Genomic DNA, 25700 nt, shown 5'->3' with positions numbered 1-25700 from the left:
ATTGTTGTTTTACTACTTTTTTGTTTGCTGCACTGGACTTCCTTTGGGAGGAAGGGTTAGCAAACAAATAAACATCTTGAAATAATCAAATGCCTGCATTGTTTCTTTCTTAACTTAGCAAGGCTCACCATGACGAAAACTGAGTTGCTGCATCCTATACATCTTGCTGTCTGCTACTATCCAGGTTTACTTGAAAGTAAGAAAGGCTTCCTTTCAGGGAAGGGTGCTTCTACAATTCTGGCTTTTGTAAGTCAGGAAACAAGTCCCTTCAACTTAAAAAAAACAACCCAAGCCCATCCACGTGAAAAGAAAATTCCTTTATTCTAGGGCTCTTACATTTGGTTGTGGTTTTTTATGTTAGCTCATCTTTTGCTTTCTCTTCCTAAGGCAGACATAAAAAGACTCCAGCGTTTATTCTTAGGACATCTGAATAATTATTTATTGAGAAGCCACAGTCCTCACACTGTTACAACTGTTGGCTTGTATAAGGCAAAAAAGCAAGATGGATCCACTATTTTACACAGAAAATAAAAGCTTCTGGAAGGGAAAGGGGAAACCCAAGGACATGCAAGTTACTGGTCCAAATGCAATGTACATGACAAGATATAAAAACCATTGTGAAAACAAAAGGAGATTTAAATTATGGTTACAATCTACCAAAAGAAATCTTCGTATATTGTCATTATTATTATTATCATCATTATTAGTTATTATTATTATCCTTGTTATTATAAACACATCTGTATAGTCTAAGATTGTAATTAAAGTTGTCCTTTTTACAAACACAGTTATCGGAACTCTGAACAAAAGTGTAACATTTAGAGGGGGGGAAAGACGCGGACATAAAACAACTGCTCTGAATCAGGTGATGTGGACAAGGTGATGAAGGTCAACCCGTTGTGGCAATATGGATGACTATTATATTCCATTGGTATGTCACTTCTACAAAGTTAGCTGTATATATTTGGAGGGAAAGTGCTTGGGTCTATTAAACGGGAATAATTCCAACTTCCAGTTTATGCATTTCCTAACCCCCCCACCGCCCCCAAATGTACAAAAGAGGTGTCATTTGTAGTAGCCTCACTCTGTTTTGAAGCAATCGGCATCCACAGGAGAGAAACAAAGATATGAAAGTACTTGTTTCACTTGTCTTCACAACAATTTACCGTCAATGTATATATAGTACATTAATGAAGCATCATTTATACTTTAGTTATAACAGGGACACACCTAGCATGTTTTCTATGCAGTTTTTTTTCCATTAACAGTTTTAAACAACGGTGTTCCATATTGCTTATGAACATATAGATATGAAATCAGGAAACTCAATGGATCGAAACAGAGGTGCTAAATCTTAAGTACCACACAGCTAAAATGGCAATTGTATTGGTAGACTTTCCATGGGCATTTAGAGCAGACAGAAAATTTCCTAATGTGGCTAAACTGAATAACAGACTAGATTACATGCACTGGTTTCCAGGCTACATCCAAGTTGGGGGGCTTCTAGATCTGGAGAGTTAATCGTCCTCTTCATCTTCTTCATCACTGTCTTTCATGGTGATTCCCTGAAGCCCTCCGCCTTCGCTTACTGAGGCTGTGGCTTCTTCTACAGTCAGACGGTTTCGCACGGTGTCATAGGTTTTGCTATTCAAGGTGGAATCCAGGACTCCTTGCAATCGGAAATCTCTGTATGTTTTCTAGGGAGGGGAGGGGTCACGTTGTGGAGAAGAGGAGTAGAGAAAATAAATCACAAACAGGACAAAGTAGGGTTCGTATCATCAAATCTGTTCCAAGTCAGTTCTCTCTCTCCCACCCCCCGCTTTTGGAGAATGTTTATACCTGTGGTATTCTTTGACCATAATTCTCAACCCACTTACCCCGAAGCTGGGCTGCTGAAGCAAATGGTAAACACTGCGAGGCTTATACTAGCATTGGCCTTCTGAATATCAGCTGGCACTGACCCAAGAGGCCAAGTTTGGTTCTTTATAACTCAGCGGATGTCCAAGTTGGTACTGCCAACACCACACACAGATTGATTACTATTACTACACATTCAACCCGGTAATAAGACAGTAATTGTACAGGATATCCCTATCCAACTGTGGGTATCCTAGTCTGGTAGTCTGTTATAGTTGGTTTGACCTGCTTACAGAGGTGTGTGTGTGTGTGTGTGTGTGTGTGTGTGTGTGTGTGTGTGTATAGGCATCTGGTTGGCCACTGTTAGAAATGGATCCTGGATGAAAAGGGCCTTTTGCTGGATCCAGCAGGACTCTCCTTAAATTCTTAGTGTTAATTATCTGATGTGCGTGTGTGGGGAATAAATCCAGTCTTTTGCTGCCCCCCCCCCCCCCAGTATGGCACTATTGTTGACAATCTGACCAGCGCTACGTGCTCAAACCCTCAGCCGCTGCATTGGGCCAGAAATGACTTGTATGCTGCCCATCATTTATCATCTGGTTGTTCTCAGTGGAATCAGGATGTGGCTCATTTTTATTGGTAAAGCCAAGTGCCGTTGCTTCATTGCACTTTCTGCTATCTCCATAACCTCTGTTAGTGACTCAACTTGCACGTTTCCGTACAGCCTTAGACATAAGTCACTAATACCAACGGGCTGCGTGATGGGGAGGAGACTCTTGTCTGTGGCCACCACCCCTTCAAACCAGCTTCCATACAACTAGAAACTTTAGCTGTTGTGCATCTGTCAGGTGAATAGGAGTTCTGGAGTGGTTTCAGCAGGGAAACCAAAAAAGTCATGCGTGTTGGGTGAATACGTCTTTGCCCCTTCTCTGATGTGAACAACACCAGGCAAATGCAGCTTGAAATGCGGCAATGAGGAAAGAACCTTGCTCCTTAGCGGATGGAAGTCAGGCTGCTTAGCTTTTCCTATGTCTACAAAACCACCTGTCCAAATGCTCACCCAGCCATTTGCCCCCTAGCTGGGCTTACTTCTATATTTGGAGAAGCCTGGTTGGGGAAAAGCATGCTAAAACCACCATTTATTAGGGAGAATTGGTGATGGTGGTGGTGGGGAAATTAAGCATCAACTCCCCACACTATGAGAAAAGAGAGGGTTGGACAACCCTGCACTTGTCCCTTGCAAGACAATTCTGCCCATGCAAGTGGAGGGTAGATTGTTTACAGAATAGATAAGTTGGAAAAACTGCACTGTCCACAAATAGTTATTATTTGTATTTGACTAGGTTTAGAGTCCCTTTGTTTTTACAGAACACAATTGCAACTTAAAAATGCAAGTATTAGTAAAATTCACATGCTATTTAACACCATGAAACAGTTTAAAGGTGTTTTGTTGGATAGCAAGCACGCCTAGAGAAAATGTTATTTTTTATTTTTATTTTTTTGAGCAACTGCATAGCTGTAACAGCACACAAGACACCTTGAGTGCTTTTCGGCGCCCCTCAAACTAACACATAATAATAATGTGCTGATACCTATCGCTTTTATTTATGAACATTAAAAGCGTTTTAGTAATTTATTCATGGCTTGATTTTCAGAGTATACAATTCTACTATTTTAGCGCTCTTCAATGAAACAGAACCACATAGAACCAAAAATGATCAAATATGTATTTACCTCCCCCTGTGATCTTATTATTTCATGTAAGCCACTGAGATTTCACACTGAAATAATTATCATGTGTCCAGTACACACACACACACACACACACACACACACACACACGGATATCTTATTATCTCTTTGCAGTCCTTTTTAAAAGGCTGTAAACACCTATTGTAAGAGAAATAATTTCAATTACCTATATGCATAATTCAGATTTGTATTTACAATAGCAATTGCACAGAAACTAAAAGTGAAGTCAGTGGTAACAATTTAGCCAACGAATTTTGCAAATGTGAACATCCAAAGGGAAAAAATAATAATGGGTGTAATCAAACATATGTCTATTTAAAAAACAACAAGTGCAAATGATGGCTGATAAATCATGGCTTGTCTGTCCAAGAATTAACTGTGCACCTGTGCAACCCCCTCCCCCTGCCCTCATGCACCCGGCCTGGTACTTTTATGCTAGTTCATTATGTTTCAGTGTTCATGACATCAAAATGAACTGTGGTTTCATATACTTCTTTGTAGGCAGTGATTAAACAGCCATTTCCCTCTTTGGCTGTCCCAGGAAACTATGGTTCAAACAAGCTAGAAGTGCCAAAGCTAGATGTTTGAGAAGAGAGGATGGGTGAGGAGGGAACATGCAGGCATATTACTCATTCTCAGTGACAAACCATTGTTTATCACCCCAATATTGCTACATTTGAACTTACGATGGTACAATGCAAATCCTGCCTTTATTCTACCCCACTAGTCTAACGTTTATCAAATTTCTTTTCTGGGAAGCGATGTGATTGTGGGATTCAGCTATGTACTTGAAATGGTTGTGAAAACCAAATGAGACCATAGTGGGAGGAGGCAATTGTGGACCTATGGTTATTGGTCTTTTTTAAATGTCCCAGGCATTCTGACCATTAAGGTTTTATTGCACCCCTGAAAAGCTCCAATTCAATACCCCCCCCCAAAAGGCAAGACACCAAACGTTTTTCCTTCAGGTCCCCAGGTGTGGGGTTGTTAACCTGAGATTCTGTTGAACTTTGTCATGCCCGTGGTGCCATTGGGCCTTGGTGGAGGGAAAGATATGACCTATCAGGCAAGGAGACATGCTGTTAGAAATGACATTTGTGATGGATGGGGAACTGGTACCACTTGATAAAGCAAGCAGGAGGCAGAAGGCATCTCTCCAACATATAGGTCAGTTTTCCCCAACCTAGTGCCCTTCAACCCTGACCATTGGCCATGCTGGCTGGGGCTGAGGGGAGTTGGAGTCTGGATCGCACCAGGTTGGGCAAGGCTGATACAGGGAAATGCTGTAGGATAAATCTTTAATATCTTGAAAAAAGTGAAGTTGGAGATGTGCCCACAACATGTCCTCCTGAATCTGCTTTTGCCAGTAGAATTCAGTAGCTAAGTGGAGTTGGGCCTAGATTCACCCATGGACCTTCTTGGTGGTCTTGAGGATGTCAATACCTTTCAGCCTCAATTTTCTATCTGAGGAAATGGAACAAGGCTAGATTTATACCCTGCAATAGTGATACGGCAACCACTTGAAAAATGGAACTGTTTTGGTTGAGGGATTGCAGTGGCATATTGAAAATCAGCAAAACCCACATAGGCGGTGATTCACCCAGACACTATCCTGCATGGCATTGTACCCATATGCTTCTTTTTTCAAGTGCTATCACACCCCTATTGTATTACATGCCTGGGGCCCCTTCTGATTTTATAATTAGTGGTGTGGGAACGGGTGCAGTACGACTCCTTCCTGCATAATTTAGCGTTGTTGGATGTGTATGATCACATGACAAGCAGCCCATCTCATGCAGCCACCTTATGCCATTGTTGCACTCTCTCCAGGAACTGGAGCAATGCTGGACTGAGAAGCCACTGCAGCAGGAATGGGGAACTTGTAGCCCTCTGTCTATTGGTAGACTCCAACTTCCATCGGTCCCAATGACAGGAATGACAGACATTGTAGTCCAGCAACATCTGTAGGACCATGGGTCCCCTGTCCCTGTGCTATATGGGTCCCCCCAAAGTGTGGTCATGCTTCTGATGCTGCCTAGTGGTGCAGGAAGGCACCACGCAACAGCTCATCTCATGCCACCAAAGATAACACCAGAGCCTCACCTGTGCACTTAACTAGAGCTCTACAACAAAGATGAAAAACAAGACAGTACAGCAATGTTTACCTAAGGATGGGTTGGATCCGACTAAATTCTTAAACTCAGAGCAGATGTGCTGCTACACGGATGGACCGAAGTTAGTCATGTCCATTGATTTCAATGGACCTGCTATTTCTTTCGTGCACGGAACCTCTTTCCTCCAAGAAACAAAACAGCCTGGAAGTAATAAAACATGCTCACCTTTACTATCCTGATAAGGGTTTTCAGTTGATAGATGTGGAGCTGAAGGTCCATGCGGTCTGTCAGCCAGGTGCAAACCATGTTCATGGTGCTGGTGTACCATTGCTGCAAAAGAAGCGAGAGCTTTCCGAGGAACATGCCAAAGAGCATATATTACGTGCTAAGTATAAAACACAGAACACAGGCAATTGGACATGATCAGGTCTGGCCTCCCCACCCTCCCTTGCCAGTTTGCCAGCACAGGCTCCTTCCTAAGAAGAGAATGAACTTTTAAGCCCACTGAGGTCCAGGAGCTCTTGTCTGGCACACTTGGATTCACTACGTGATCTAGAACTTGTATTAGAATTTTTCTTCTTCTTAGAGGAATCCTCTATCCCTGCGTTGCAGCGGGTTGGATTAGACAACATTTGGGGTCCCTTCCAACTCTACAATTCTATGATCCTAATTTTTTGTTTTGTTTTGCATTACGATTCTATATATCTTCTGTTATTCAGGTGGGGGAAACGGAAGTCTGACACTATCATCAGACTGAATGCATATGTACTTGTCTTGGACTCCCCCCCCCCCCAATTTGCAGAAGGTGGAACAGGAGTAAAGCAGACAATTCCATTGCTTTCTCATGTGTGAATCTGTCTGCGGAGCGTCACAATTTTAATTGTGTTTTAAGGGTTTCCAGGGACTCTTCTCGCCGTGAGACTGTTGTGGGTGAGCTGAGAGTTTGTTTGGGCCCTGGGTGAGAACCCGGAGGCTGAGAGGAAGGGTGTGTCAGAATGAAAATGAACTGATATTGATTTATACAGTGTGTGTGTGTGTGTGTGTGTATGTGTGTATATGTAACTTTGTATTAATGTAACAGTTTACATGTAACTGTGCTTTTGCGTGTGCAATTAAGTTGTCTGTTGTTGCTTCAGTTTTCTGTGCACTGCTTGGATATATTTTTTATATATTAAGCCTGTATAGAAATTAAATAATCAGTCCACAAACCAACCTTCCAGGGGCCACATGGCAGTGGTGGGTAGAGCAACGAGGGCACATTTTACCTTTCTACAGTTGTGTGGTTTCTATTCACATCTATCTCTTGATTCTCCATCCAGGCAAGTAAGAGGCATTGCCAGGGTTCAAGGACATGTTTCAGCCTGGCAAAGACACCCAAAGAGGATGTGAAACAGGGTCAGTGAGGGGTGTCACTTGGAGACAGTCCCAAAGGCCAGAAACAGAGGCTTGGAGGCCCAGCCCCGTTGCCAATGAATGCCGAAAAAGTGAGCACATAGCAGCATCCCTACCACAGGCAAGGCGCGGGTTGAAATATGCTTGCTTGCAGTGATACTCAGAGAGTCCTTGGACTGGGGCGAGAGTGGTTTGCAAAATCTACTTATTATGGATTTTCCTTTCTGAAGGAGTGCTGAAAAGTATCCTCGGCTGCCAAGTTCACAACAGGGTCCCTGAGGCAGCCGAGTAGGGGTGTGACAGCTTATGTTGTCAGGCAGTCCCCCACATTTCTTATTAGACTTGCACAATTCAAGAGGGTACGTTTTTCGTTCTGTAACTTACTCTAAATTACTCAGCTCTGCCTTTTCTCAGACTGTCACAAACAGAATGTTCTCATTCTCTCGGAGGCTTTTGGGCACAGGCTACCTCATAAATATTTATCGCTTCGGCTTTGCATCCCAAGGTAATGAGGATCTCTTGTTTAATACACGCTGCTTGTTCTTTTTCCACCCATGTAGCCCTGAGGCCTTTTCAGTCCCAGGGACAGCCAAAGCGCCACCGTTTGCCTGTGGCTACAAACATTTCCAGGAATGAAGTGATTACCATCTTTGCTTTCCTGCTCTTCTGCATTTATTTTTTTAGGGTGTGTGTGTGTGCAGATTCAACTCAGATGGTTAAAGATGGTTAAGCTTTTCTCTGTCAACATTAAAAATAAAAAAAATGAAACCTTTACGGAAGTACATGCTGCCGTATCGTGAAATATCAGGGTGATGCCCAATGATATGTATACAGTACAATGAAACAAACCACCGTGAAAGGCAAATTAATAATAATGCCTGCTGAATCTCTGTCGGAACAACATGGGGCCGGCAATGTTTAAATGTCAGTCAGGGGACAATTAACAGTGCTATTTCAAATGATCTAAGTTGGCTGGGATATATAAAGACTCCGGCTTTAGGTATCCTGGAACAAAGAAATAGCAATTCACCATTTATACCAGGGCGGTCCAACTTTTCATACCAAGTGGGCTGCAACAGTACTTCGAAATGAAACCTGTGGGTTGCACTCTGCCTTCTTGCATGGGGGGCAAGGCCAACATTTGACACTCCCCAGCCACCACGCTGCCTTCCCAGAACTGGCTAAGCGAGGCAGTTCTGATAGGGTCCTTGAGCCCTCTCATCTCCTTCCCAAAGTTGGGAAAGCACTAACTAGGATTAGGGAAGGAGGCAGGAAGACTCTAGGATCCTCTCAGAGCCCTCATACCTCCTTCCCAAAGCCCAGCGTCTTGCTTACCTGGCTTTGGGAAGTCAACTTGAGGGCTGCGGGGTTTGTGTGGGGGGCATCATATGTTGCTGAGGGCCACGAAAAAAGGCCTTGAGGCCTGCATATTGGACCGGCCTGGTTTGTATCATTCTGCCACCTGATTTGCCCCTCTAGGCTGAACACAACTGTCCCCTGCCAACATTATTTTTTAAAAAAAAATCCTTCCAGTAGCACCTTTAAGACCAACTAAGTTAGTTCTTGGTATGAGCTTTCGTGTGCAAGCACACTTCTTCAGATACACTGAAACAGAAGTTGCCAGATCCTTCATTTTTTTTGTGAGTTATAGTACTTAAGGCTCCTAAACACACTTACCTGGGAGTAATTTTTGAACAAAACACGCATAGGATTGCTTTGTAACTTTCAGCTTGTCCCACCGTTTTCCCTGGGAAAGCCTGCTGTTTACTGCTGAATAAACGTCAATCCCTGGAAAACCTGATTGACGTTTGTTCCGATTCAGCAGTAAACAGTGGGTTTTCCCGGGGAAAGCAGCGGGGGAACAGAAAAAGTTATTGGATCCATGCCTAGAAATCACAGGACAATCAGAAATATGGACGAGCCCATTGCTACGTTAAAAACATGCAGCTAACAGCAGAAGCCTAGGGATGTCTGCTCAGGTGTCCTACTAAGCTCAATGGGACTTATTTCCAGGTATATAAGATCACAACCATATAATGCTAAGGTGAGTCAGGGGTGCTCCACTTACACAGTACATACCGGAGAAAAGCTAGTAGCCAATTGTTGCCACTTTCAGTGGCGAAGGTTACATCCCTAAGCACATGTAGGAATGGGCAGACTGCTCTATTTCTGGCACATGTTCACTGAAAACCCTATCCTGTCCCATTTCCACATTCATCTGAAACTTTTGTTTTTTTAGCAATCAGCATGAAAATCCATCCAGCTTTTTAATTTTCTCACACCCCTGCATTTCTGTCTATACTGTACATTTAACTTGGCACAGGGGTAGCCGATGTGACTCTTAGTCACGCTGGCTGGGGTCAATGGGAGTTGGCATCTGACCGTGTAAAGGGCACCACGTTGGCTACTTCTGACTAATAACAATAACAATAATAATTTATTTATACCCCGCCTGTCTGGCTGGGTTTCCCCAGCCACTCTGGGTGGCTCCGAACAGAATATATAAAAAAGCGGCAAAACACCAAACATTAAAAACTTCCCTAAACTTAGCACATTTGTGTAAGGGGATTGTGCCCTGAGTGTTCTATGAACCCAGCAACAGCCCTGCAGGGCAGCACTTTGGGAATGCCAGCTTGCTGAAATACAGGCTGGGATAGTGGAGGGTGGTAGGCCCTGAGCTCCTAAAAGTAACCACTAGTAGGCAGCAACACAGGAAGCTGCCTTATACGGAGCCAGACCATTGGTCCATCTAGCTCAGCATTGCCTCATCTGACTGGTTGGAGCTCTCTAGAGCAGGGGTTGGTAAAGTTTTTGTGGCTTGGGCCGGTTCATGGTCCCGCAGATGCCACGGTGGGCCAGTGTGTGTGTGTGTGTGTGTGTGTGCACGCGTGTGCAAACGCTATTTCCGGCGCTCCTTCCAGTGCGGGGGAGGCGTGTGCCTGCAGCCAATGGGAAGCTGGCCAGCGTCATATAAGGCGGTCCCTGCTCTGCTCTGCGCCAGTTTAGCGCAGCGCACGGGAGCCAACCAAGCAGGCGCCGGGGGTCCATGGGCCGGTTAAACGACCCCTTAGGTTGCCGACCGCTGCTCTAGAGTTTCAGACTGGATGGAGGGCATTCCCAGCCCTGCCCTGAGATGTATTTTTTGGATCTATCAACATCAGTGTCTGCAGAGCTGCTGAACTTCATCTCTGAATATATATGTAAGCTGCATTTGGGGGGGGGGGAGAGAGAAAAATGATATGAATAATTCTGCAAAATAACACACATTGACAGCAGCAGCAGCAGCACATTTGATGAAAGCCCGCTCTGGGTTCCTGCACTTCGAGGGAGGTGGTGTCATTACACATCCACCAGAACATCTGCAAACTCCCATTTCCTTTTGGTGGGTTTGAATGGGAGCCTGACCTCCTGTTCCTTGCCATGAACCTTGAGTTCACACTCACAATTTTACATGTTACAGGAAGCCGCAGCTCACTCCAGGGGTGCTGCAAACAGAATCTCAGAAGCCAGATGCAGCCCTGCTTCTTTAATGCACCTGAAGGAGCTGTATTCGCCATTCAAAAAAGAAAGAAAAGAAAAACAGAAAAAGAAGGAGGAGGAGGAGGAGAAGAAGAAGAAGAGGAGAAGCCCACATACTAGTAGCTTAAGGTCACTCTGGCCTTTGTAAAGAGTTGGACAAAACCAGGAATGCGTATGGGGCTGAGTTGTCAGCAGGGTAGCAGAAGGATTACAAGGAACCTGTGACTCTGCCTCTTTCTGCCTTTGCTAGTAGCTTTTGTGTGTGTGTGTGTGAACAAGTGCCATACAACAGATTGAGGCTGGTATAAAGGCCTGGGACTGTGCAAGGAGACCCCCGCTGGGCCTCAGCTGTGCTTGCAATTAGCAATAAGCATGAAATGATTATTGTTGTGGTGGCTGATGGCAATCTGAAGTGACAAGTTTTATGGGGGGGGGGGAGTTAAAGTAAGTGTGTGTGTGTGTGTTAAGATGTTCAGGAAAAGTCCTCCCCCTTTTTTTGCAAACCCATTAAGCAAAAGCTCCAGTGCAGTTTAGTCAGAACTATTTTATGTCATTCACAAAGGTCTTACAAAGTCCCGGCTGAAAGAATATTTTCTTCCTCTCACTGCCTCGGAATGGAGTTTTTCTAGGTCATGGATTCTTCACTGCCCTATTTAGTGTCAAAAATACCCATTTGCCTCAAATTAGCAGAAAGCTTGTAGTGAAGGGCGAGAGATTAAGCATACAAAATTACTCAGCAGGCGGCCGCTGGATGGATTTTGGGGGGTTGAGAGGTCTTTAAAACTGACTACAAGACATTATATACTTCTGACAAAAGAACATAGTAATCCTACCTGCTTGCTTTAACCACTGTTGTTTGTCCATTATTTTGTGCTTTAATGCCCATGAGAGCAAAACTACGGGCAATGCTGCTCAATAACCATAGTAACTCACACCCATGACCCCTCAGTTCAGTTCTGGCTCTCCAACCAGAACGAATCCAGGCTGCTCAACCCTATTAAGAATAAACGGAGGCAGGCACTGCACTGAGAAACTCAAAGGACAAGGCTATCCTTTCTCTCTCTCTCTTCTGGACTGCGGGGCTCTGTTTTGAAATACTCAAAAGAGGCTTTGCGACAGACCTTTGAATTCAAGGTGTTCCGAAGGTAACGGATTCAATGGCGTGAGGCGATTTTTCAGCTACACCCGGGATAAAAGCAACACTAGTCAAGGGAAGCGAACAAAAGGGGCATGTGCTCATGGGTGATCACAGCCCTTTTTGGTTTTCGGAAGGCAAGTTTGCGGCTAAATAGCCAGCCCCACTTCAATAGACCAGTAAGGTACAAAACCCTCAGACATTCATTTTTCACCAACTCCATCTCTCTCTCAATGCGCTTTCGCTGGGCTTAGCTGTTGGAGCTATCAATGTGAGAAGGAGGGACCATAGTCAACCCTATTATACATAAGGTGTTCAAATCTGCTTGACTTTTCCATGCAAATGTAAATTGTTTGTAGGGATTCTTAGGTTCAGTTCCTAAACATGGTGCCACAGAACATGCATCTCCATGCTAACCTGAGGATTTTTTTTAAATTTTAATTAAGTTGTGTATAAAATGTTCACACAATTGGCTACTCTTCTCTCACTTCATTAAGACAAAATGAGAATAAGATATTGGAGACGAATTAGAGGAGCAACTCAGGGAACAAAACTGGAATAAACTACCATTTGGATCTATCCCAGTTAGAACTTGAGAAAATGCTTTAAAGATAAAGATGGGACATGGGTCCAGCCAGAGTATATAGGATTAATCACAACACACCCAACTTTTGCTGCCGAGAATGCAATTTAACTGGCTCTCTCATACACTTGTGATGGCTTTGCCCCAAAATTATTCCCTTTTGGGGAAAAATGTTTTCAAACAATCAATTGATAGGACAATTATCCCTACTGTCTTATTTTACTCCTCAGATTTAGAACATAACCAATAAAGACCTCATCCTCCATTTACTAACTGCAGCTAGATTAGCGACTGCAAAACAATTGGAAAACTTTGAATGCAAATATTTTGAAGCCTGGATTTCACAAGTGTGGTACATTGTGCTTATGGACAAATGAACCGTTTCACAAAAGGAATATTGATCTGGGGGGTGAAAAAGACCCACACCTTCTATACAACATGGTATCACTTTACTGACTTTGTAAAGACAACTGAACATAGTTTTCACCCTCCATCGACTCAGGGTACCTTATTGAGAGACACTTTTACATGATTGCCTTTCTTGGAACATCTAAATCTACAACCATCAGCCATTATTTTTCTTTCTTTTCCATACAGCTACTGAACTCTGTATGGGTGTTTTGTTACTTGAAATTAAAAATCAGTTTTTTAAACAAACAAACAAACAAACAAACAAACAAACAAACAAACAACCTCCCTTGTTACTCAATCCACCCATATAAAACTCGTTATCGTGTAAACAGCAAAAGAGCTTTAGGGTACCTTAAAGGGAGATTTTATTTTGGTAGATGAAATTAAGAACATTGGCTGGATCAGGCCAATGGTCCATCTTTTTCCTATTTTAAGCTGTATTTCAGTTGATTGCTGAATTTTATGCCTTAATGTATTACATATTTTGATGTTGGCCACCCTGAGCCCAGTTATGGCCAGGGAGGGCGGGATATAAATAAAATTATTTTTACTATTATTATTATTATTACTATTATTATTATCATCATCATCATCATCTAGCTCAGCACCTCAGCACCAGATGCCTGTGGGAAACCAGGGAGCAGAGCATGGGCACTAGAGCGCTCTCCCCTCTTGTGGTTTCCAGCATCTGTTTCCAATGAGAAGGAAGATGCATATGTTTCCCCTGTTTCAAAGGTGTGTTGGGGGAATTGGATCCAAAGGAGTCCCCGTACCTGCCCACAGCATGCTCCCAATCTAGCCCAGCACACACATACCATTTTTGTCTCTATTGTTCTCAGTAAGGCAAGGGTGACAGAGGTTTCTGTGGCTGCTGGGAGAAGGGGAGGGCCACAGCTCAGTGACAGAGCATTGGCTTTGCATGCAGAATGCCCCAGGTTCAATCCAGGTAAGGCTGGAAACACCCCTTGCTTGGAACTCTTGACAGCTTTTGCCAGTCAGTGTAGACAGTACTGGGCTAGATGGTCTGGCATGGTAGAAGGTTGCTTCCTGTGGTCATGGCAGGGGCTGCTTGTTGCTGGCTCTCCCCCTCTGTGTTTGGACCTCTGTCTCTCTCCGCCTTCAGAGGAGGAGATCTGAGACAGACAACAGCCCAACGATGCCCTCCCAGGGACCACAGGGCAGCAGAAGTTGATTAATTTGCTGAACTGAAACAGGTGTCCTTGATTAATCAGACAGCAGGTTTTTCATTTTTTTTTTTTTAAATCCTTGTATTCTAAAAAAGTGTCATCTTAAAAGAAACATTCCCGCCTAAGGGAGTACAAAGGGGTTTTCTAATAACAGTAACATTTCAATTTTTTAATTATTTATATGCCACCCATCTGACTGGGTTGCTGCACCCATTCTGGGCGGCTTCCAGAAAAGTATAAAAACACAAGAAGATGCTGTGACACAGGTATGCATCATCCCCAGACTTTCTCGCTTCAGAATATATATTTTTTCACGTATGTAAATTTATACAAAGTTAACTGATTGATTACCAGACTAAAATTTGTAAGATTAATTGAGCAATATTTCTTTCATTGGAAAATAGCCCTAGCTATCATGAATTATAAAAAGGCGACCACAGCAAACATTCTAAACACACACCTTTGGGGCAATAGATTCAAGAGTGAGTAGAGCTATTTAATTCCTACCAATAATCCTGCTGCTTCCCCTTGCTCAATTTGGCTGGCCCAGATACCGAACTCTGAAATGGCACACCTGCCTGTCTTCTTGCTCGGAGCCTGGTGGCCAAGATGCAGGGATCACTTTAATGCAAGATCATCAGGGATTGCAAGTGAGCCGGCCTTAGAGCCTCAGGGCAATCTAATATTATACAACAGAAGTCTGAAAACAGCATGCAGTGTGGGCTTCGTAATCATAAGAATCCACTGTATTTGCATTCTTTTTTTCGTTTTGCTTTTCTGGATAATGGAAAAGACATCTGCACTCCTAGGCATGTTGCACGGGGCCGGGGTGCTTAAAAACTGTACCGCACAAACACAAAAGAAGGCACATCAACACAGCCAAATGGCCCCCAATGCATTGCTGATTCCAAACAAGCCACTAAGCTACCGTATTTTTTGCACCATAACACTCACTTTTTTCCTCCTAGAAAGTAAGGGGAAACATCTGTGCGTGTTATGGAGGGAATGCCTACGGGTGGCATGCCTACAGATTTTCCTCCTCTAAAAACTACGTGCGTGTTATGGTCGGGTGCGTGTTATAGAGCGAAAAATACGGTACCTGCGAACAGCTCCAACCCTGAGTCTCTTTTGACTTCCTGCAGTAGCTTTCATTCCTGGTAAAGTGACCTAGTTATTTCTGAGGTCAACTGTTTAATGCTGGGTCAAGGATGACAACATTGCAAAGTTCATATTGCATTCATTTATCCCTAGAGAGATTAGGGGCAATTCTGCCGGCTGATCCCATGGATGTCATTTCACAACTGGTCAGCTGCATAATGGGGCTATTCTTATTAAAACCCAGAAGCATTGGGCAGTCAAAGGTGGAGTACTGCACTGGATGCTTCATGTATCTACCCTCAAGATTTCCCTCCTTTTTGCCCTTTCACATAACCTGTCATGGTTAGAGGTTACTCATTACTATCAAATTCACAGGCTCGTCTGCGCTGGCCATGGGTGGCTAACCTGTAAATCTCCCGAAGTTTCTGGCTTTCAATTTCAATCATCCCTGACCATTGTCCATGCTGGATGGGGACGATGGGAATTAGAGTCCCAACATCTGGAGGCCCACAGACTCCCCACCCCTGCACGGTGTTTTCCTAATTGTATCTCAGGTTTGCTAACACAATGACTACAGCATCGTTGTTTGATTTCCACCTCACATGGGCTCGACAAACACACATTACTCTTGGTGGTTTTATTTCTAAAAGCGGCAGGTTTTGTTTTCGGAAGAACTTAACAATGCGAATCTTCTCAGCAAAACCTGTGTATTTGCAGTCAAAGTAATAACAGCATCTTCTACAACTTCCTGCTTCTTTGTTCTAAAGTGCAACAGATATAGCTTAGGTAAATATCAGCCTACTGATGCAGCATTGATTCAGGGACATCTAAACCTGTTTATCCTGAAGTCTTTTCTTCTTACTAAAGACGACTGGGCACATATGCATTGCAAAAAAAAAAAAAAAAGGGGGGGGGGAGCAAATGCATCACTTCCTGCTAAAAGGAGGGCAAGACAGGACACAGATTTGCACAAAATGTACATATGCTGATATATATGTATAGGTGCAAATATTAAATATAAATATAAAAGATTTCACTATAGCAGGGAAGACTGTAACCTAGTGACCCATGTTCCCACTCAGTCTGCTGCTCAGATGTTAACTGTTGATGGGCAACTTCAAGGCCTGTTAGGGTTCTTAACTGTTAAACCAGACTTTGATGTCTCTGGAATCAATTATATTGATAGGGAAGAAGCATGGGGATGCAGTTCTTCAAAAGAAGACTGGTTGCCCTTATAACAACTTTAACATAGGGGTACAGTGGTATGTTGGGTTATAAACACCTTGGGTTACAAACACTTTGAGTTACAGACTCCACTAACCCGGAAGTAGTACTTCGGGTTAAGAACTTTACCTCAGGATGATAACAGAAATCGCGCACTGGCAGCGCGGCGGCAGTGGGAGGCCCCATTAGCTAAAGTGGTACCTCAGGTTAAGAACGGTTTCAGGTTAAGAACGGACCTCCGGAACGAATTAAGTGTATTTTGGGTGGTGGTTGTTCCTCACACGCTACAGTGGTTCTCAAGAACAGTGGTTCTTGGTCTTTGGCCAAGGTCTCTGACACCACTTGATACTTGGTCCTTTTCACTGAAGATGCCCAAGGACTGAACCTGTGACCTTCCACAAACAAACTTGCTGTACTTCTCGGTCCTGATTCCTTCCAAAAGACAGAAGATGTATGTGATGTGCATTATAAATGATATCTGAGACCTGTCTCTTTGTCACCATCAAGCATGACCAAGAATGCAGCTTCTGGCTTGGTTCTCAGTGGTGTCTACTGAGTTATATGGGACATAGTAATCTGTGCACCCATTAAGATTGAACTGAGAGGGGCAAAGCCTGTGTTTCACTGAGATGTTCAGGCAGGGAGAGGTTTTTCACTCCATAGCTTTCAGCCTGCTTTATTCCCCCCATATTTCCATTCGGAGTGGAAGCTCTCTGGGACAAAGCAAACAACTTGCCACATTTGTTGAGATACTGAAAAACCTCCCCGCCCACTCCAGACTTCTGGGTTATCAGGCATGTGTCAAGTCCTCAACCCAACTCTGCCTTGCAATGCATCACAAATGGCAGCCATTCTTACAGGAAAAAGTACCTGGCACCCAATTGTGGTGGAGGCAATTGCCACCCCCAGCAATCCATGGGGAGTTTTTGGGCTAGTGAACTGGAAACACAACGGTGCAAGTGATGTTACAAAGCAGTGAGTAAGATGTCCAGAGCCCTTCTGGATGGTGGCTTTGAATATAGTCTCCATGGAAAGTTGGGGGAAAGGGAGACTTTCTGCCGCAAAGAAAGGGGAGCATGGTTTTCCATGCTAAAGGAAAATATTTTTCTAGCATTGCAGAGGACTCCCCTGCTCAGCGCCTGAGGGCCCCAGGCCTGCCACTCACCACCTGGCCTAGGGCGGGGCCTGAAGGCTCCATAAAGGACTTCTGCCACTGCTGCTGGGCAGAGAGGGCTCCATTTTTGTTTTTGTTTTAAATTGCTATTATTTTTTACCTATGTCATTTAAAACTGTGATATCAATGCTGTATTCTTAGTTTTAGATTTTGATTTATGTGGAAATGGTTTTCCATTTGGTTGTGTATTTTTTTGATGTGGTTTATTTATTGTTTATGACTTTTGTAATTATGTATATCTTGTCATGTTGTTTGCTGCCTTGAGCATTGTTTTTAACTGTGGAAAGGTGACATAAAAATAAAATGATGATGGGGTCATTCCATATCAAATCAATGCAAAAACAAGGGTTTTGCTACCCACCGTCTCAGATTTTGATGAAACATGGTGTACACCCTTCCCTTATGGTTGAAAGAAACCCCCTTAATTCCCCCCCTCTATCTCAAACAGTTTGAGATATAGCCAATTTTCATAGTTTTAAATACCCCAAAACTGAAAAACAAGCCTGCACTTTTGAAAAACAACAACCTTGTAATAACAAATACTATTTTAGATTTTAAGATGAACTTTGTTTCATTAATTTTTTCTTTTACAGCTATGGAGTATAGGAAAGTTGTACCCAGTAGTAATTCCCCCCCCCCCCACAATGTCCAAAAACCATAAAATTTTGTTACAAGACATAAGAGACCCATAAATTTTATTCTTTGTTGAGAAAGAGCATGTCTTTGCAATAATTTTCACCATCAAAAACTTTTGATTGCATTGTGCCCTAACGCTGAAAATTTAGGTTTTCTAAACCTAGTTTTCCCCACCAAAAAAGCTACATTTATACATTTTTTTAGGCATTTATAAAATCTTTTGAGTGCTGGTGTATTTTTTTGCTGAAATCCTCATCATGTTATTGATCTCTGTGTAAAATTTCAAAGAGATCTGATCATTGGTTATGGAGAAAAAAAAGTATAATGCACACAAGGCCGAGGATCTCAAGAGGGAAAGAAACACAGATTTCACGAAACTTTGAAGTGCTATAAATTTTAAACCATTTGATAGAGAGGGAAAAAAATTACGTGGGTTGCTTTCAATCATAAGTGAAGGGTGTACACCAAGTTTCATCAAAATCCGAGACGGTGGGTGGCATGACCACGTTGAACTGACGTGGAATGACCCGATGATGATGATCCTGTGTACAGAAATAAGTCCCACTTTATCTTTCAGTCGGGTTGAAGCCCCTTATCCAGTGCATGCTCTGACCCCATCTGGTGCAGCCTCAACCTGCCCGCAGGAAGGTTAGGGTTGGAGCAGGCAGGGAAGGAGAAATCTCCCCCAAGCTGTTTAAGCACATATAGAATCATGCCTGAAAAGCACTACGGTGTGGATATGTTTGCAGCCTTAGATATACTTTTTGAGCCATGGTAATTGGTTTCTGGGGCCATGCATGCGTAGATATTTTCAGATGAGCATAATGAAAACACAACAAAGCTTCTACCTGTCTGGTATCTAGCTAGGCCTTCCTTCCTTCTTCTGTGGCTGGCTCCCCCTGCCCCATTTTGAAAGCTCAGTTCTGATTTGAATCCTTAGCATATGAGACACCATCACAGTAATAAATCTGCTTTTCCCTAAAACAAACCAGTAAGACAAGTCAACTCTGTTACATACCATTACGATTTAATAGCACCAATATCTATGAAAACTACCACCGAGCTAATGTTGAGGGCATTGATCAGCAAATCTTAACAATTAATGCTTCCAGTAATAATAATGATAGTTTTTGGGGAGGTTTTTTTTTTTTTTTTTTTTAAAAAAGCAAGCTCCCTTCATCCTTTTATTCGGTAGCATAAGAAATTAAACACTTGTGGGCTTATTCTAAAGAGTGAATGAAATTGAATAAGCTACCTAGTACTTGAGTTTCACAGCGAGTGCTTGAATAGAGCAAACCTCCTAAGTTGAATAGGTTGCCTTTTGGGACCAATTTGCCTCTTTTCACTCTTTAGTCTTCCTTTTTTGCTGACAGATGTACAAAGGCGGAACTGCGCTGTGCGGCTTATCTACATACACCCTCAGCAGCTGTCACTTTTGTCGAGCAAGTTAATCAAGCAAATGCCACCATATCCCACTTTCTATAAGGAACAACATGTTATAGACAGTAGTCTTGGGAGAGAGAGGGAGAGGGAGAAAGACTTTATTTTAACTTTGATTAGCTTGGTTTTTTCCTCCAAACAAAAGCCTCTCTCTCTCTTTCTCTCTCTCTCTCTTTTATACTTATGATGCAACTCATTATTTTAGGGTTTGTTTTTTTTAAAAAAAGGGAATTAAAGATCTCGAAAACTCAGTTTTGATTCGCAAGAGCGAAAGAAGGGGAGAAGTTGCTAGCCCTCATTGACATAGAGAAAAGCAGCTGCAATGAGCCATAAAGGCAAACAGGGAAGAAACCCTATATTAAAAAGCAACCAAACAAAAATTATCAACTTAAAATATAGCGTAGGTTTTTGACAGGGCAGGAGAAACAGCTTTTGAGCAATGTGTATCATCCTTATTACTGCCAATCTAGCTGGCTGTTTGCAAAGGTCTTTTCAATTTTTTATTTTTTTTAAATTAAATGATTTAAAGACACAGAGAAAGAAAAATGGATGCTTTTGTTTGCGCTAATGCTTGTTGATAACAATATATTGTCAATTGCTGAGCCACAAAGATTAGCACAGCAAAAGCTATTTTCTGAATAGCATGAGTGAAAGGCTTGGTTCATTTTCTCCTTGTATTTCATTGTAAGAGAGTTTCAATCGCTAGTTGTTATTTATACATGTTCTTTGATAAACTCAACTTGTGTGGCTGTGTTTTTTTTTTTTTAAGAAATCCCTCCCTCATTAGGTACATAATAGTGTTTAATGTTGTAGAGGTTCTTCCCTGCTTTTTTTCTTTGAAGTCTTTCAAGCTTAAGCATACTTTCCTCTGTTAAAATCATGCTTCAGAACTTCTGACCTATGAAAACAAATAGCCACGAAAACAGCATTATGCATAATAAATTCTGTCAATAAATCTATTCCTATCATACATTCATGAATTATGCCACCACCAAGAAACTTCATCTAAAATCGTGAGTGCAGAGCAGCCTGCAACACATCTAAATTAAGTCAAAGCACCTGGATTAATCAGATTGAATCATGTTACTTCAAAGAGGGCTAACATGTTTCTGTCAGCATATCTACTTGTACACAGGGAGCGAACTGCTTCTAAAGCGATGTTATGTTGGTAACAGCGATCAGCACAATCCAATCTAAGTACCACTTTGTTCAGCAAATTTTATGACCGGCCGTTTGGTCTATATATACATTGAACAAGAAACTGAACAGGCTACCCTGCTTAAAAGCAAAGCACCTCACTCAATAACAAAGCAAAAAAAAGAAGTCTATAGAGTTTATCTCCCCTCACCACACATTAAGACTTTGCGTTTTCCTCATTAGCTCATACCATTTCCTAAACTGTCTCCTTTAAAAGATGATAGTTGTTAATTAATCGCTCAGTATTTGTGCGGTGTTTTGACTTCGTATATCGGAGACCTTTGACTCAGTTACGACCCCAAACAAATGAGAAATATTACAGTGTGATGGATTGTGTGAAAAACCAAGCAGCAGCTCTTGCGAATAACGAACCACTCCTGTGAAAAAGAGGTCTTTCAATCTTGGAAAAAGTTGGAAATTCCCCCCCCCCCCACCAATTTGTTTATATGTTCTAGTTTAATTCAGTGCACTGGAAAGAGCTCTCCAATAACTGTCTTATGTGACAAAGGGGTGCATTTTATACACATGAGTTTTGCCATTAAAACTTACTCTAACTACAGTGTCATTTTCAGGGAGAATAACTGGCTAAAATACATTATTGCCCCAATTATAAGTGTAGGCACGTATTTCTTCCGATCACAGCGATACTTTTTAAGAATAATGCTGCAGTGATTTGGTTGCCTTAAACAATGCATATAACCCGTCTACAAACACTTTATACTTTCTCTGCCAGTCTGCTCCCTTTTCTCCTGTACCAGTGAAGCCTTAATCACATTGAAAATGCATTGATGCAGATAAGTTAGAAAGTCAGTGAGCTTTGAATATTAAAATCATTTGCATTGTTGTTTAATAATGCTGCTGTGATGGTGTTACATAATAGGGTTAAGCTGCTATCCTGAATTATCAATAATCTCCCCCGGCATCAAATTACATCATCCCCTCCCCTCCCCTTTGCCGGCTAAAATAAACCACAAAAGAGTTGCTTAAAAATTGTTGAAAAGGTCTGGTCTAGACAAAACAAGGAAGCGGGTTAAGACGGAAGCTTAAATTTGCAGGCACACATTTGCCTTTGCATACAGCAGGGTTCTTCTCTTTCTGTTTTTGCAGTACATATGGTCCATAAGATCACCCACTGTTTAGGGACTTCTGTGATAGGGTGAGTTAAGGATGGAGTTTCACCCTTAATTGGGATTAAGTTTGACTTGAAACGGTCTACTGCATGGAATTCCCATCACTGTTAATGAAAGTTATGCACTGAATGAAGTCCCGTGGGTGTTAACAGGCCGTACGCCTTGGGTATAGTTTTCCAGGGCTGGATTCATGGATTTATGGCTTCAGGCTCCCATGGCTGTTAATGGGAAATGCATGTTTAATATCTCACAAGAAATTATACTCTGTTCTCCCATTTTAATAATGCTTTTTATTTTAATTGACCTGTATATACCACAGCTCAAGCTGTTTTAATCAGTAATAACCACTAATATTTTATTTCATAAGTAATAAGGACTAATTTATTTCATAAGCATTCTTGGCATCAGTTTAGATTCTAGAAGCACAACCAAACCTCTTAAAAAAGACAAACCCCAAAGCAAAACACAACTTTTTTCCCTCTGCAACAAAAGGTAGTAGACTGAGATAGGCAAATAGCAGAAAAGTGTCCTTATTTGTCTTTAGCAGGAATAAAATCAGAACTGCTGTATTGTCATTTAGAGATTACCTGGATTATTGTACAAGGCCATTCTATGTGTGGGCGTATTTTATCCAGAGTCTGAAAAGTTGAAAAGAATGTATTTTTTTGCCTGGAGAAGAGATGACAAAGAGGCGATACAATTGCCATCTCCCAGCATTTGATGACAGAGCAAATTTATTCTCTGTTTGCTCCAGAGGGCAAAACACAAACCAATGAGTTCAAATGACAAGAAATGGGATTTTGACTAAGCATTAGGAAGAACCTCTGGACAGTACAAACTGTTTGATGGTGGACCAGCCAGACTGCCTCAGGCAGCTGTGAACTCTTTGGATTTTAGTGCTCGATATGTTAAAAACCTTCAGTAAAATTGCTTCCCCCCCGCCCTGCTTTGAGCAGAGAGTGAATGGCTGCCTGTTCGATCTGCAGCAGCAATGGATTTCCTGCATCAGTGGGAGGTTGGCCTTGGGGGAATCCTTTCCAACTTTTTGATACGATACGATAATCTTTATTGTCATTGTCCCATACAGAACAACGAAATTGAAAAAAATCTGCATCAGACATTCAAAACCCAACAAGCCTGCTATCCCAGCTATCCCAGCCTGGTTAGCCCCCTAAAAACCCTGATACCCCATAATTAAATACAATATACTCCCACAGAGACTACCTTACACTGCGTTTAAAACCAAAATCTCATTTGGATAGAAACTGTTTCTCAGGTGGCTAGTCCTAGTCTTTATAACCCTGTACCTTCTTCCCGATTTCTACAATTTTTAGGTGTATCTCAGTCCAGCAAGACCCAGGCATGCCCAGATAAGGCTTCATATGGGTTGCCCTCTGAGATTACTCAAGCATGGATCATTCATGCAGGCTAACAGTGGATACTAGCCATGATGGTTGTGCTTTGCCTCGACGGTCAGAGGCAGCAATGCTGCTGAACACCAGTTGCTGGAAAACACAGAAGGTGAGGGTGCTCTTGTGCGAACAGGATGCTGGACTAGATGGGCCACCGGCCTGATTCAGTGGGCTCTTTTTAGGTTCTTATTAGAACGCAACTGGGAAAGGGCGTACTATTATTATTATCATCCCGGTGCTCAAGGTGGCATCGATGGCTCTCCCACTCCTCATTTTATCCTCACAGCAGCACTGTGAAGGCAGACTATGCTGAGAGAAGGTGACCAGCCCAAGGTCATCCAGCGAGCTTCATAACCGAGTTGGGATTTGACCCCATGCTCAAAGCCAACATTCTAACCACAACATCACACTGCTGGTCGGCAATGCGCCTAAATGGTGTACCCAAAAATCACAAATAATTGCAGAGGTCAGAAAACGCTCACCTTGACTAAGTAAAAAAGGTCACCTGAGTACTGGATGATTGGCCTGCCTTCTGGACATGGGAACCACCTACCCACAAAGCCTCTCTCTTGGTTTATTGGCCCTCATCCAGTCTGCCACTACATTCAGGCACCAGTCCAGGGCTCGCACGGTCATTCTGATTCAGATATTATGGAGAAACACAGCTGCGTGTCACCAGTGTACTGATGGCACCATGCTCCAAACCCCCTAATGACCACACCCAACAAACCAAAAGAGGTAAAGGTTGCATTTCAGCTGGCTGAAGATCTTTTGTTAAAGCTCATTACGTCTTACAAGTTGAACCTGCACAGCCTGAAGTTAATACTACTGAGGTTAAGGAAGCTTAAAGGTAAAGGGACCCCTGACCATTAGGTCCAGTTGTGACCGACTCTGGGGTTGCAGCACTCATCTCACTTTACTGGCTGAGGGAGCCGGCGTACAGCTTCCGGGTCATGTGGCCAGCATGACTAAACCACTTCTGGCGAACCAGAGCAGCGCACGGAAACGCCGTTTACCTTCCCGCCAGAGCGGTACCTATTTATCTACTTGCACTTCGATGTGCTTTCGAACTGCTAGGTTGGCAGGAGCAGGGACCGAGCAATGGGAACTCACCCTGTCATGGGGATTCGAACCGCCAACCTTCTGATTGGCAAGTCCTAGGCGCTGTGGTTTAACCAACAGTGCCACCCGCGTCCCTTAAGGAAGCTTACTCACAAGAAAATATGCATAGGGTTACAGACAGCTATGCTGATCCTAATGCTACTCTTTCAGTGTGTGCATGTGTATGTACATGTGTGTGTTATTACTATTATTATTACTAACAATAATAATGAAACCACCCAGCTGCCTGCCTTTTTGGACTCTCTTGGGGGCACAGATGTCACAACGAGCTTGCCCTGTGCTTCAAAAATTACTACTATGCCTCTCTCTCCTCTTTTGCCCCAATGCACTTCTCAGTACATGTGGTTGTTTCAAGCAAGTTTCTACCCGTCATGATCTGTTCCAGTATCAGAGGTGGGCTGGATGGAAATGGTTTGAGACAATGGAATCAGGCAAAGGGGGAATGGTGTTATTTATTATTTAATCCAGACTCCATAATATTAAAAAGCAAAATCTCTTCCCTACATGGTCCTTTTCATGGGGAGAAGGGCAGAAACAGATCTTTGCCCCATTCTTTCTTTTTGATGGCAAATTTGACACATAAGTGCATAACACAGATGTGACTGAGCCATTGCTTCTAGTTTGGTTGTAGCCTGTGGTGCTCTAGCAAGGATGGGGGGGGCACCTCAGGCATGGGGTCAAATGGGACCCTCCTGTCATTTTCTAGAAACTCCCTCCAGGCCACACACTTCACTGGCTTTTGCTTTGCATCCTCTCTGAGCACTTTTGCCTGGCTTGACTATGCCCTTGAACTCTGATAGTGCTACACTAACCACGACAACACACTGACTCTTACGATGTGTATAAATGAGTTTTAAATGCCCTTGGTCTTAAAATATAATTTGAAAGCCAGCAGTGGACTTCTTCCAGGAAAAGTGTTAAAAAGGTGGAGGAGCAGGTGGCTATAAACATCCATCTCTGATCCACTGTCCATTTGTTTAGTATCAAGTACGAGAGGAAGTGTGATCCACTGGACCATGTTGACTTAGGGCCCTCTCAGACTGTTGTTGTCTTCAAGCGGGATCAGTTGCACACCAGCAAATTTGGGTAGTGCAAATGAAACCTGATTTTGTGTTCTTGTACAGCAAACCTCTTTTCCCACCAAAAATCAGTTATTTTTTTTATGATAAAGAGAGTGACAGAAAAATGTTCTGGAAGGCCTAGGGTAACACTCGCTTGACACAACATCCTATAACCTCTCTGCAAACTATGAATGGAAGCAAAATAGAATGGAAATAGATTTAGGAGATGCATATTCAAATTCCACCTCTGCTTATA

At 42.7% G+C, this 25700-nt stretch overlaps 1 protein-coding gene across 8 annotated transcripts in view; it reads right to left on the bottom strand.

Annotated features, from left to right (window-relative positions):
• Positions 1-410: 410 nt before the first annotated feature.
• The window catches only part of CADPS (calcium dependent secretion activator), a 348154-nt gene continuing 322864 nt past the window's right edge, over positions 411-25700 (bottom strand). For all 8 annotated transcript variants that reach the window (XM_080995634.1, XM_080995627.1, XM_080995631.1 and 5 more), the window contains 2 exons: positions 5949-6053; positions 411-1697 (listed from right to left, as the gene is read on the bottom strand). In XM_080995634.1, coding sequence (XP_080851760.1) covers positions 1518-1697; positions 5949-6053 — 285 coding nt within the window. In that variant the 3' untranslated portion in view covers positions 411-1517. The remainder of the gene's footprint in view (positions 1698-5948; positions 6054-25700) is intronic.

The sequence above is a fragment of the Podarcis pityusensis genome (assembly GCF_964106645.2).
Source record: "Podarcis pityusensis genome assembly, chromosome: 2".
Lineage (NCBI taxonomy): Eukaryota > Metazoa > Chordata > Lepidosauria > Squamata > Lacertidae > Podarcis > Podarcis pityusensis.
The sequence above is the reverse complement of the archived record's forward strand: the minus strand, read 5'-3'. Positions and strand labels throughout refer to the sequence as shown.